The sequence below is a fragment of the Podarcis filfolensis genome (assembly GCF_964270895.1).
Source record: "Podarcis filfolensis genome assembly, chromosome: 2".
Taxonomy (NCBI): domain Eukaryota; kingdom Metazoa; phylum Chordata; class Lepidosauria; order Squamata; family Lacertidae; genus Podarcis; species Podarcis filfolensis.
Window position 1 is genome coordinate 41,946,621 of NC_139605.1, and position 14,100 is coordinate 41,960,720.

Sequence of the window (14,100 nt, forward strand, 5' to 3'; positions counted from 1 at the left end):
TACACTCAACTGCTTTTCAGTGGTTTGCGTACAATGGCTTTTTTCCTTAATTGGGTACAAAACACATGAGGACAAATCACAGGTCAGTCATTTTATTTATTTCTTTCCTGTCTTTTTATTTTCTACTGCTGGCGCAGGGTAGCTTGTGGGGGTGGGGAGGACAATCAAGGTTTTTCACTTTAGGCACTAAAATGTCTTTGGCAACGTGACGATAGAATGCCTATCCCTCACATTGGTTGAGAATAAGGATGCTGCTGTAAGCATCCAGGCAAGAATCCAGCTGGGCCATGAGCATCCAAAAATAGCTAGAGGCCTCCAAGCATAATGAGCAGGCTGTGTTTGGGCTGGCCCTGGGCCAGGCCAAAGGCTCAAAGTATGCGAGATGGCTTCAGAGCAGAGTCCAAGGATATCCTTGGCTGCACTGGGACATCACCTCCCATGGCCCCAAGCATGACAAGGGGGCAATTACAGCACTGCCCCCCTGCCACTTTTGAGGTGAAAGGCGGGGATCGAGCACAAGCCCGACTAGCTTCTGTTTTGTTTTGGCAGAACAGCTGCATTCTGCTTTCTTCCATCCACAGATGAGCTAGTGGAATAGGATTTCAGTACCAGCTGAAGCAGACCTAAGGGTAGACTCCGTGCATGGTGGGGGCAGCTGCTTAGAATCTGGCTGTGCAGAGAACGCTGTGAAGACTTTGGCCATGTTGCAAGTTGAACATTTCACTGGATTTAAGAGATGCTGTGGATGAGCAAATCTGTGCGCTGCAGAGTTTTTAGACACAATAGTTTATGATCACCTCTTACAAATCATAGCCTAGTGGTGCGCCTCCATTATTTAAATAATGCCTAACTTACCGGCCTGCACCGAAGTGTACTCAATGTAGTTCAAGGCTCAGGAAATGCTGAAACAGCGAAGTGTCGTACTGCATAGATTCTGAATGAACACACTTTTAATTACATTGTTGATGGCCACCCACAGTTGCCCTGCTTGATATACCATTAACAAGACCACAAAGGGTGATTCCTCCCCAATTCCTCAGTAATACACCCACTTCTGAGTAAGCGTGGTTAAGAGTGCAGCTGCAGTTGTTGTACAGGCGAGCAATTCACTGGTTAAACCTAAAGTAATACAAGTAACCTTTGGGGAGATGCAGAAAAGGAGACCTAGTGATTGGATCTGTTGCTTTATTCAATCTGCATATGAACCATTCTATATATTTAAACATACTATCTGCTAATAAAACTTGACTCAGCAGTTAGATGAGACAATTCCACACGATGTATTTCAAGATTGGGAGTGTTCAACACACAGAGAGACAACACACAGTCCCATGGCTGGCCATAACGACTCTGGCTCTCTTGCCATTTTATTCATTAGCAATAAAAGCAAGCAATATGGCTTATTTAATGGTATGACCATTTAATTAAAACAGTTAAACCAGCAACAGGTAAAGCTATAGCCAACAGTATGCAATGAAAAGAGAAGAGGCAAAACTGACTTGTAATAGTTACATTCTTCCATTGTGATTGCTTTACACCCATTCTAGGCATATATACTTAGAAATAAGTCCCATGACACTGAATGGAGCTTACTTCAGTGTGTGCGTGATCGAATCACAGTTTTAAGTAAGTTTCATAGGTATGTATGAAGCAGCCTCCCTGGAATTTGCTATTCCTCTCTCCTCCTGCCAAGGTCTCATCACTTCTCAGTGCTTAATACTGGGGGTCAGGTTTTCATATACGAGAGCAGCTGCTGATACATCTCCAAAATAGCAGCACAGTGAATGTTAATATTAAGCATGCATGTGATGTTCTTATCCCCTTAGCCTTTTTGTCTGCAAACGGACAGGTATATCTCCTTTCATATGTTAGTAAGCAGAGAGGATGTCGCCCAGCACCACACAGTTCAAAGCTCGCTCAGCACATATCCCGTCTGTCACTGGAGCGTCCCAGTAGCAGGCTGATGCTGACCTGTTTGAAGGCGTTCTGTCAAGGATTCCAGGGACAGGGAGCAATTACCTGGCTTTAGTTCTGCTATCCAGCAGCTGTTCTGTTCAGGAGAGACCACAGAGGGGTTACATTTGCATTTTGCCTCTCACCAAGCAGGCGCTAGGCATACTGAAAAAATGAAGCCAACCTTCAAAATGGAATGGGTTGCAATACAGAGATCGCTGGGTGGAATGCAATCTGTAAAGCTGTTTGGGTGGGTTATAGATTAAGAGGCAAATAATGTTTATTTCGCAGGTGCAAGGAATCGGTCCGTCAGCATGGCAGAACCTACAGTTTGAAACTCCCTGTCCATTAATATTAGGCAGGCACCTTTGCTAAATTGCTTTCAGTACCTGCAAAAAAAAAATGTTTCCGTTTAGCCAATTCTACCCAGGCATACCCATTTCTTTTTAAACTACTTGCTTTTCCTTATAATTTGATTAGTGTTACTTTTATTCATTTTCCAGGTTCAGTTATACTGGTGCTTTATGAATATTTTACATTGTTTTACCTTAGCCCCTTTGAGGTATTTCTATATTAAGTGGCATCTAAATCATGTTAATAATTGGGCTGGCAACTGGAGATGTAACAGCATCTTCCACTGCAACTGAGGGCAGCAGGCTAGCTTAGGGGGTGCAGGGGCCTGCCATGCATCACACAGCATCATTGCTGCCCACCCCACAGAATTTGATGTCTGAGGCAGCTGCCTCACTCTGCCTAACAGGAAGGCCGGCCCTACAGCCCAAGCACCCGGTTCAAGGAAGTTAACACCTTAAGGCTTCCTGAGGAACAGCCAAAGGGTACCTCTCTGCAGAACGCTGATCCCCAACACTCCTGAAGATAGTTTGTGCACTTCCCTCACAAACAAGGAGGAGCAATTTCATCTTCTGATGTGCAGAGCTGGGGAAGTTCAGGATACTACAGATATAAACCAAGACATAACAGAAAATGCTGGCAGCTTATGTGATGAAAGGCAAGTGCTGTTGGTTTTGGTGGTCTGTTTCAACTCACCTGAGGAGATCATCAGAAATAAGCAAGAGTCCCACCACTATACCTCATAGCACTTCAAATATAACCAACATGAAAGAAGCATTCTCATTCCTATGTAGCCTCACTTGCCTCAGATTTTGCTCAGAAGGGGTAGAATCTCAGCTTTGAAGCACAGCTACCGGACGATTTCACACAAAATACAAATTTCAATACAAGTAGCCATCCATCCTTGTGTGTCGCACTGTTTGGCTTTCATGACCAAAGAAGGATATGAATTTAAGATGACTAATTCAACTGTCTTCTCTAGTATTTACCAGTTCTTTCTTTTAAAGGAGCAACTCCTTCCAGAAAACCTTATGCCAGCATGCAGGGAAAAAGATTAACTGAACTGTGTGAATGAAAATGAATATGAGGTGAATATGATGACGACTGTGACAAAGTGAATGAGCCCAACTAGCAGAATCTGAAGTTTCAGCAACGAAAAGAAAACATTAGCACCTCTGCAAATGGTCATGCTAACACTGGACCATTCTCAAGAATGCAGCAAGTATAATGTGATAGTATTTGCATTTTATATAAAAAAAATTCCCAAAGATATCAGGGGAATTGATACACTGACTCATTGTAACATATATTTTTGTACAAGTATTTTATAGTAGGATTATTACTATTGAGCATTTATATAACACCAATTTTATGCCAGGTGCTATCCTATAACCCACCCAGGGGGTCCATGGCACATACCTGTCAACTGACCAGGACTTCCTGTTTTCAGAGGCCATGTTCTCATGCAAGAGCACAGTGCCCAAAAATGTGTGAGATCAAAAACTATCAGGCAGGAATACATGACGAAGGTTGATTGCAACCAGCTCTATTTCTCTAAGGGGACGCGGGTGGCGCTGTGGGTTAAACCACAGAGGCTAGGGCTTGCTGATCAGAATGTCGGCGGTTCGAATCCCCGCAACGGGGTGAGCTCCCATTGCTCAGTCCCTGCTCCTGCCAACCTAGCAGTTCAAAAGCACGTCAAAGTGCAAGTAGATAAATAGCTATCTCTCCAGCAGGAAGGTAAACGGTGTTTCTGTGCGCTGCTCTGGTTCGCCAGAAGCAGCTTAGTCATGCTGGCCACATGACCCGGAAGCTGTACGCCGGCTCCCTCGGCCAATAAAGTGAGATGAGCGCCACAACCCCAGAGTCGTCTGTGACTAGACCTAACGGTCAGGGGTCCCTTTACCTTTACCTACTTCTCTAGAAAAAGAAGTGCTGGAACCTACCATGAACGCCTCCCTTGTTCTCTAATAATGGCAACGGTGCCCATCTGAGGTGCTGGAACTGAGTTCCGGCGATTTCCGGTTGAAAAAAAGCCCTGATTACAACTGAGCCTACACACACATACAGAGGGAAGGAAAACAGGGTACAACCCCACCCCAATATTCGACAGACTCCAACCCTCTTCAGGAGTTAAATTCTCTTAACAATTAATATTACATGCTCTCTCATTAGTTGTTCACTTTTATGTATTCCGTTTTTGACCAACAAAGGCTGAAGATGCAGAGAAAAGGGGTAAGTCAATATAGGGATGTGCAACCCCAGTTAAACAGATCCACTGGGTCCCTCTCCCACTCCCCCTTTCCCATATCATTGCCACCCAAGGCTCCCATTTTGTGCAGGTGTCTGATTGTCTCAACATTTGTGGATGTCTTCTATATCACAAATGAGATTGCTCTGTGGCTAAGAAAAACAAAACGGCTATTTCAATACCGCAGTTTTGATCAAAGGTCTTCAGATGGCTCAGTGTTTTGTTCTGTTTTGTTTTAATTAAGCTGAATACAATTTGAGATGCCATTAATACAAAACAGATCTTGCTACAGAGCTGGTTGGAGCCGTATTATCTCAGGGAATGATAAACACACAAACTTAATCCAGGGACAGTCTTGAATGAGAAACAAGATGAGCAAGAATGATACTGTGGTCCTACTTATTCACAAGGTTCCTTCTTACATATATGCTGATGAATCAAGCCTTTGAACATAAGCACCAGTATTTTGGCCGAATTGTAAAAGAAATCCTGAATAAATAGAAGCATTCAATTTTGGGGGGCAGTCCTTTGTATCATTGTAGGTCACACCAATTTATCTGTAGTAAACTGGGCAATGCAACAGAAACTCAATCCCAGGTTATTCAAAAACACTGTGGTCCAACAGAATACCATCCAAAGAGCAACTGCAATTCAGGACAGTTTCAGTGTCTACATACTTTTTTTAAAGATTCTGGAAATTCTTGCTTTTTCCAATGTACATTTGCAAAGAGAATTGCAAGAACAGCCTGTCAAACTCTATTTTCAGAAACACCCAAAAGGTGTATATAAGTTCCATATAGTCTTTAATTGAGATGGTGTATTCCAACTTCCATACTTGTTCAGAAGACTGCTTAACAATCTTGAAGTTCTGTGTGCTTAAGAGTGCAAATACAACTGCAGAAACTGGATGAACAAGGTGTTATGCCTAACACAGCTTTGCCTCAATATTAGCTCATACAAGCATATCTACAGATAGGTGTGATGTGGTGAAATGCACACTGTAATAGCATCAGGGTATGGGGTAAGTTGTGCGAGACATGGCAGACTGGAGATGGTAGAAGACTCGATACAGGGCTGCCATGTTTGTACCGTCTTTGTAACCATATAAAGTTGCCTGTTGCTTAGGGCTACAGAAGGACAAGGACAGTAGATACCAGCATCAAATAACTATAATGTCAACAAAACACTGTTGTGATGCTGATGCAACCTCATGGCTTGTGATATGCCAGTAATCTGTATGTATACCCCACCAGAAGCATTTATTGTCAATCTTAGAAACAGGCATTAAACTAATGTAGCAAAGGATAATGCATTTTTCATATTCACGGGTACCAGATATAATGTGATCATTGCTCATAAAAGGATTTCATCATTCTCTAGTGCACAACAAACTTATCAAAATTCTATGGATGTCAAATGAGATTCAACACAAACATTTATAGGGAGAGTAAAGTTATTTTATTAAATCATGCACATCATGTGTGTTAGTGCAAATAGTTCAATCTGTACTCCAGAAATTCTATTGTTTTTTTTATATCTTTACAAAATAGATTTAAAACAATTATTTACTTTTAAAAATGTAATTCTGAAGTTAAGCATTTTCAGAATAATATTTGCAATAACCTATATACAAGAGGTACTGAGTACCACTGGCATGTGTGTGTGCGTGTGGGTGGGTGTTTGGGTGGGTGTTACAGTTTCCTGCAAATGAAAAGAATGAAATGAACAAAAACAACATTTTCTAAGAGTCTGTGGACTAACATTCCCTTAATTCTAAATGATCCTCCCATTAACAAATCCCAAATAGTTTAAGACAGAACCTTTAAAGTAAAGTGACCCTCAACACCTCAAAGGCAAATTATTAACTAAAAACTCTATTTAAATATTTAACTAGATCTGCTGATTGCCATTAAATCCTTTGAACCAACTAATTTTTTTGCTGAGAAAAGTCTTCCTATGAATCAGCTGAAACATTTCACTGTGCCATTATTTTTATATTAATACAGACCTTAATTGACAGAGCTGTTGAGCAGTGCAAGCTAGCACTTTATTCAGGTTTTAATTACATACCCCTATTCGCAAGTCAATGCTTACTGGAAACATTAATATTAAGGCCATATAAAGTGTGACATAAAGCTGCTAATCATTGATAGCACATTCTTTCATCTTAAGTTGTTGCATAGAGGACCAATTAGATTATTCTACCTTCCAGAAGGATTGCCCATTTCAGATTTTGTCTTCTTCCTTCCCCTAACAATAGAAGCACTTGAGCACTTCACATAATAATGAAATTATGCCAATGAAAACACAGTTTAAAGAGACAAATATTACTTCCCCAGCTTGGTTTTGATAATAAGTGACTGGAAAAATCATTTCTATAATGTGATATGTGCGAAAATATGTTGCGCTTTATAGTGTCTATATACATGAGATTTAATAAATTACATTCAAACTAAAAATTGGATCACTGCACTATGTCCATCAGAAAAATCAAGATTTTGCTCCCAGAAAAACCTTAGTTCACTCAGGCACACACATGCACACACCTGCACACAAAAACATTCTAGACCGATGATGTCCGTTCAGTTTCTTCTAGAGCTCTTTAAGGCTGACAATGAATTATACCAGTTCCCAAGTCATCAATAAAATAGGACCTTTACTGAAGAAAAATACTTGTTTCTGTCAGAAGACTTGGAAAAAATAAAATTGTTCCCAATAGCTCAGTGACTCACAGCAAGTAAAAAATAATAATGGTATGTTCATGTACAAATAAAGTCAAACTGAAAGGCACTGAGCACACTGCATCTGCTTCCAAGTATTAAAGGATATTTGGCATGGGTGTCCAAATTGGGGAGGGGTTGGGGCGAGAAATGCATTGCTTTCAATCTGGCAATCAGATTATTAAGTAAAATATCCACACACCTAACCATCATAAATAATTTGGTACCAAGAAGCCTACTTTAGGCCACCATAACAGTATTTAGAACTCCAACATACTATCTTAAGAATTACATGAAGTTGTGAGCAACAATATTGCTCACGACAGAATGAAGTCATAATTTTATTCCCTCTTTATAGACAGATACATTTTGTACAGTTTAAAGCAATGACCCTACTGCTGCTCTGAAGCCAAACTCTGCGGTACTAAGAGGTAAAAAAAAGGAACGTGATGAATCTGTCTTTCCCCCAGTATGTGAATGATGCCAGCTTCTAAAGGGAGGACGGTGTATGGATTCAACAACAGTTCTCATGGAGAAGCTCTGGTTAGGCCTGGGTACAGCACCATGGCTGTCACAGCTACCAAAGCTGCCATCACAGGCATCCAAGGCCATTGTCTCTGTGTAGGGAGAAAAAAAAGGAAAATAATCAATATCTCATTTGTTTCAGTGGACACTAATTAGTTAACCCCTTCAAGTTCCTGGAAGTCCCTAGAAGGTTTTCCCATCTGTTCGTGGTTTTGATTTTTTTTTTTGACTGGGCATCAAGGGGTTAAACAAAGTTCATCCAAGTGAAGGAATTTCAATGGATGTTAAGTCTCCATGAAGTGACATCATTAGCTTTAGCAGATGCATAAATTCATCCCTTAACTGAATGCTTCCTATTGAACCTTTCTGAATTTTTTAATCTGATAACTGCATTTGATGCTTGTGCCAAGATAAATGCATGCCATGCCAAATTATGAGCTGTTAGACCTCCTCCAGAACACTGTACAAAGCATCAGCAGAAGTTCATCAGTTAACAATTAACAACACATTAAACTTTTCTTGCCTAGGTTTAAAGCAGTTCTGAAACGTAGCAGTGTTAATCTTAACGTGTATATTCTTCATCCCACCTTAAATTATGACCATTCTGAAGAATATAATTCCACACAGAGGGTGGTAAGTCTTACAGAATGCATTTGGGAAGGTAGTATCCATCCCTGCATCAACTGGAAATGAAAAACCACCACCTGTTGCCCACACCTCGTCCATTCATTCCCCACCCACCCAGCATTTTCTTCACCACAACAGTGAGAAAAGTGAAAGGCATTCAAATCCAGAGAGAAATTTCTGAATTAGTGGAGGGTAAAAAGGAAATAAGGGACCAGATTCAAATATGCAAACTCCTCATTTGTTTAGTGTCATTAAGCAGTTAGGTTTTCTTCCAGGCCCTAACTCTGTGGCATTTTACAAAAGACAAATGTGTGTTAGAAGAAGAACAGTCAGAAACAAGTAGGTTACAACAGGACACTGTTAGCACTAGCACAAGGAAAACAAGACAGATGTTAAATGATTAGTTTGTTTGTTTTTTGGTTTGCCAATATCACACACAATGACTTATTAAATGAAGGATTTGCATCAGGTAAACCAATACCTGTTTTTCACCATGCACTATCTTACAAAAATGGCACAAACAGGTGAGAGGGACGAACATACATGGACTGAATAGTGCTTGTAGTACCTTTCTCTACCACAATGGGTTGTAACACCAAAACAGGAAAGCCAGGATTAGGCCGATGAATACGGCTGGGACGGGTGGTAATATGGAAGGCTAAAGGGAAGGGAAGGGATATTAAAATCATTTTTCTGCTATAAAATAATCAAATAGGTAAAGATGATTTAGATAGGGGGAGAGCTCAAAGATCAAGTTTTGTTTCAACTGAAACACTAAAGACATCTAACAAGAAGACACAGCTAGTCTGGTATACAACGTTAGTACACCACTGTACAAAGTAAACATGGATATTGAACAACAAAGCATTTTTTCTCTTAAGGAAGCGCTTTTTAATCTACAGAATGTAATATTTTAGGGCAAAATAAACCTTAAACTCTTACTGCATTTCAGGAGGGTTCCCTAGAAGACAGAGTGCAATTGTGCTTTATGTAATTCTAGATTTTCAAATCATATTCAACAGAATATTCAGGAGCTTCAAATACCAATCAGGATTTTAATCCATCTGGATACACAGCCATTTAAAATTACCTTGTTCAAAAAACAAAATCCATCTTTCCCTTTTCCATCTGCATCAGACTTGCATTTTTAACAGAATGCAAACTCTGTAGAAAAAATTATTTTATGTTGGACGCTTCGTAAAAAGCTCTTCCTATCCTGGTATCGCCTACATACAGGGGAAAAATGTATACTGGAGGCAAGTGCTTTCACTTGTGAAGAACACATAAATCTTTTTGGGGTTTTCACCGCATATAAGTTCTTCACAAATTAGGATGCCTTCTTGTATAATCAGGGTTTTGATGAGACCCTTCTGTGGACCAAACTTCAGGTCACGCGGATCACATTTCAGTAGGCAAAAGAGCAACTTTCACTGCTGTGTGCCCCAATATATCACAAGTACATTCACATTAGCTTCCTCTACTATGGTCACTGGGTCCCAAACCCCTCAAGCACTTGCTCACCTAAAGCAGATTCCAAAACAAGAAATAACTACTCAATGTGACTTGGGGCTAGAGTAATGAGTTTTAGCAGTCAAATCCCCCAAACACTCTGCTGTTTATGATACGGCAACTTCATCATGAGCTCTGACACACCTAGGCCTGAGGTAAATGAGGAAAATGCATGATGAGCACAGTGGGGTGTCTCTCAGTTACTAAAATGGGAAGGCATTCATGGTGTTCAGAATCACAGGCAGTGCAAGAAGTGATTCAATATGCACTGCAACCTATCTCTTGTCAGCAGAAATTGAATGTTATAGGGTCCATAGGATGCAAAAATAGGGAACACCTGGCTATCTCTCCATATATGGTCCATCCAAATCTTATGAAAAAGACAAGGTGGAAACCCTGCTGTTCAACCCCATGCCTAAGGACAGTGTGGTAGGAAGGTTTTCCATATGACAGAATTTTAATATTAGGGACTGTTGGAAGCACAGTATTTTCTTATGGTTTATTTTATGGAAACTATTATTTCCCCTATCGTGATCAACATAAAACAAGCTTATTTATAGAAATTCAAATTTCCTCCAGGGTAAGATAGTCCTCGATCCCAAAAAAGGTTTCTTACTTCAGCCTTAGAGAGCACATCCAGGCCCAATTCAAAGTGCTGGGTTTGTTGTTGTTTTTTTGCTTTTAATTATTTTATTGATATAATATGAAACCAATACATCAAACTCGCTTGCTTGCCAAGAAAAGAAGTAGTGAGGGAAATAAAAAAGAAAAGATGGCCTATGAAGCAGAAAGGGGGCAGCACAGCAAAAACAAAAACAAGTGCTGGTTTTGACCTATGAAGCCTTAAACAACTCAGGACCGCAATACGTCAAGGACCACCTCCCCCCACATGAACCAACCCAGGCCCTGTGATCATTATCTGAGGTCCTTCTTTGTGTGCCTCCTCCGTGAGAGGTCCAGAGGGTGGCAACATAAGAATGAGCCTTTTCTGTGGTGGCTTCCGTTTGTGGAATGCTCTCCCCAAGGAGGCTCACCTGGTGCCTTCACTACGTATCTTAAGCACGAGACAAAATGTTCCTCTATAATCAGGCCTTTGGCTGATAAAACAAATGATACCCTTTTAAATGTGTCTGTGGGAGGATGATTATTGGTTTTTGTTGTTGTTATAATATGTATTTTGTTTTCCTTTTCTCATTCTTTCTTTCTTTTTTTCTTTCTGTTTCTTTTTGCTGTGAATCGCCCTGTGATCTTAGGATGAAGGACAGTTTATACATTTAATAAATAATAAAACATCTCAAGGGGAAACTAACAGGAGAACACCTTTGTCAAACTGCAAGGTTGAAAAATAACAGTAAATCCATTTGGGTATGAGGTTCTCCAGTAAAGTAAAAGAATGTCAACTCCTCACTCACCCGGTATCTGATTCACCAACCACCTGCATACATAACTCTTCTCAGTCCCTATGCCTAATAATTTAGTGATTAGGGAATAGGGCAGTCAGTACTGTTTTATTATTATTTCAAAGCCTTTGTATATTGCCAAGTTGGATAGATATTTTTCTACTCAAAAAGGGTGAGCAAGAGCTGCCATCAGAATGTTCTGGAATCTCCCAGCAACAGAACATTATTTGGAATGTTCACACCCACTCAATCTTCTCATTTGACTGAATCAGGCAAAACATGTTTATTACTGAAAGTAAAATTCATGTTGATTCTGTGGTGAAAATCCATGAGTAAGAGACTAACTCTACTCAGATTCTGCATTCCAACATATCAGCACAATATTTTTCACATTTATTCCTCTACACATGAAAACATTTTAAGACAAAAGTGGAAGATGAAGATAGCAGATGAAGTTTCTTTTAGTTGTTGATACACTTATTGTATTCTATTGGTCTTTAATGTATTCTCAGGTGCCTTTATAGAACTTTTAAAAATATAAATATTTAAGTTGATTTGAGAATGCATTTTACTAGAAACACAGTAAGTACTGCTACCAAGAAATATTCATCAAACTGCAGATTAACAGGGCATCCAAGTTCTTTCCCTATAGTTCTACTAGATATACTCAGGCCCATAGCAAGCGACAACAACGAGGTTGATTCTGTAACTGTTGTAGTGGAAAGACTTCACATATCACTGATCTGTTATAGCAGATTGGGTTATAATAAGTGGTGCCCCGCAAGACGAATGCCTCACAAGACGGAAAACCTGCTAGATGAAAGGGTTTTAGGTTTTGGAGGTGCTTCGTAAAACGAATTTCCTATGGGCTTGCTTCGCAAGACGAAAATGTATTGCGAGTTCCTGCGGGTTTTTTTCCCTTTCCCCCCCTTTTTCCCAAGCCGCTACGCCACTTAACAGCTGATCCGCTAAGCCGCTTAACAGCTGATCCGCTAAGCCGCTTAACAGCTGATCGCTAAGCCGCTTAACAGCTGATCCGCTAAGCCGCTTAACAGCTGATCCGCTAAGCCCGCTAAGCCGCTAATAGCGCTAATCCGCTACGCCGCTAATGGGCTTGCTTCTCAAGACGAAAAAACCGCAAGACGAAGAGACTCGCGGAACGGATTCTTTTCGTCTTGCGAGGCACCACTGTAATCAAGAGCCTTTAGATTGGGTTATATTAGGTTAATTTTACTTAAAAATCATTCTAGTTGCTGTATCTAAGCTCTGCTCCCCTCAAAGTCAACAGAAGTCTGAATGACACTCCTTTATTCGCCTGAGAAGCAGAAACTGCCATTCAAGAAGGCATTTTCTGAAGTATGGCTGGCGGATGGAAATTGCTGTTTTCTCAGTCTCTGCTTCATTTTGCGTTAGATATCTTGCCCTGATTAACAAAGGTTTTCTGAAGCAAGATGCTTGAATAATTATGGCTAATGGAATATCTCCACTGGCCAAATTGCTAGTTTTGTAAGGGTTGAATATTTCAGAGGAGGAAATGGATAGAAATTCTGGCAAAGGCTCTTCAGATCCAGGCTCAGAAAAGAACTTTGGGACTCAATAAAGCCTCAGAATTATTCTCCCCTTCACATTCAAATCTGAATGGGGAAAGTATTTCCAGGTCAGTTTTCCCCTATGGAAGGTAGCATCCCACCCCCAATATTAGAGTTGCTCCATTAGATTGTATTGGGCCGGAGATGTTTATGGGCCACTGATTTCATGAAATTCCTGCAACTTCGCAAAATGCTTTTTCCAAACCTTCATCAGGCATGGCTAGTAATCTCGCGGTGGAAATAAAATAACAAAAACCTGGCACACGTGTTATACAGACTTACATGATTTCCTTTTTCTTGTAGCAGCTTCAGGTTGTCTTTACACTGCTTGAGTTCATCTGTGATTGATTGCTTTTCCTGCTCAGTGATTTCAAACTTCGACTTCAGCTCTGAGAGTATGGTCTGTGTCTTTTCATACTAAAGGCAAAGAAAACACATATACTACAGACCCATTTAAACTAGATTTAAGAGGTTAAAGTAACTTTGGGAGATGTGTCTATCCTTTTTAATAAAATATTGCATGGATATTAATATGTATGTTTTGGGCAGGGCAGCAATTTAGTTTTTGCTATACTGGAATCAAGTTCAGGAAAAAGTAAACTGGTCCATGTTCATTCCCCTGCACTAAGATTGATTGATTGATTGATTGCATTTATAGTCACCCTTTTCTTCCAAGGAGCTCAAGGTGGCTGTCATGGTTTTCTCCTTTCCTCATTTAATTCCCTCAATAACCCACCCTCCCCCGTAATTTTAGAATAAGGTTTATCTTGTTATCACTTGTGTTTTGTTGTTGTTTGCTAAAAAGTGAGAGGAAAATGTCAAAGTACAATACAAATCCTTCATGTCAGAATTAGACCCAGCATTTCCTGCTCCTCTCCCAGCAGTGGGGGAATGCAATCATGTCATGTAATCTGTTTTATGTGTGGGAGACAGGAGATGAAAGAGGAGAAGAGGGTTTGGCAGCTACAGGTTTGCTGCAATACTGAATCCTGTTGATTCCTTTAATAAAACTGCATGGTGCCTGTATTACAGTTTTGCTCCTTTCCACTAGATACTTACAACTCTCTATATAAACCTTTGTTTCATATTTAATTTTGTACTTCACAAGTTATTCCATGCTAGAAAATATTCATTTATCTAGATTAAAGCTTTTTATACAATAATTCTCACATTGC

At 40.2% G+C, this 14,100-nt stretch overlaps 1 protein-coding gene across 50 annotated transcripts in view; it reads right to left on the reverse strand.

Annotated features, from left to right (window-relative positions):
• Positions 1 to 5,990: 5,990 nt before the first annotated feature.
• Positions 5,991 to 14,100, reverse strand: part of SLMAP (sarcolemma associated protein) — a 92,803-nt gene continuing 84,693 nt past the window's right edge. For 28 of the 50 annotated variants that reach the window (XM_083602990.1, XM_083603003.1, XM_083602970.1 and 25 more), the window contains 3 exons: positions 13,208 to 13,342; positions 8,996 to 9,085; positions 5,991 to 7,892 (listed from right to left, as the gene is read on the reverse strand). In XM_083602990.1, coding sequence (XP_083459116.1) covers positions 9,002 to 9,085; positions 13,208 to 13,342 — 219 coding nt within the window. In that variant the 3' untranslated portion in view covers positions 5,991 to 7,892; positions 8,996 to 9,001. The remainder of the gene's footprint in view (positions 7,893 to 8,995; positions 9,086 to 13,207; positions 13,343 to 14,100) is intronic. The other 22 variants (XM_083602986.1, XM_083603013.1, XM_083603012.1 and 19 more) reach the window with 1 other exon arrangement.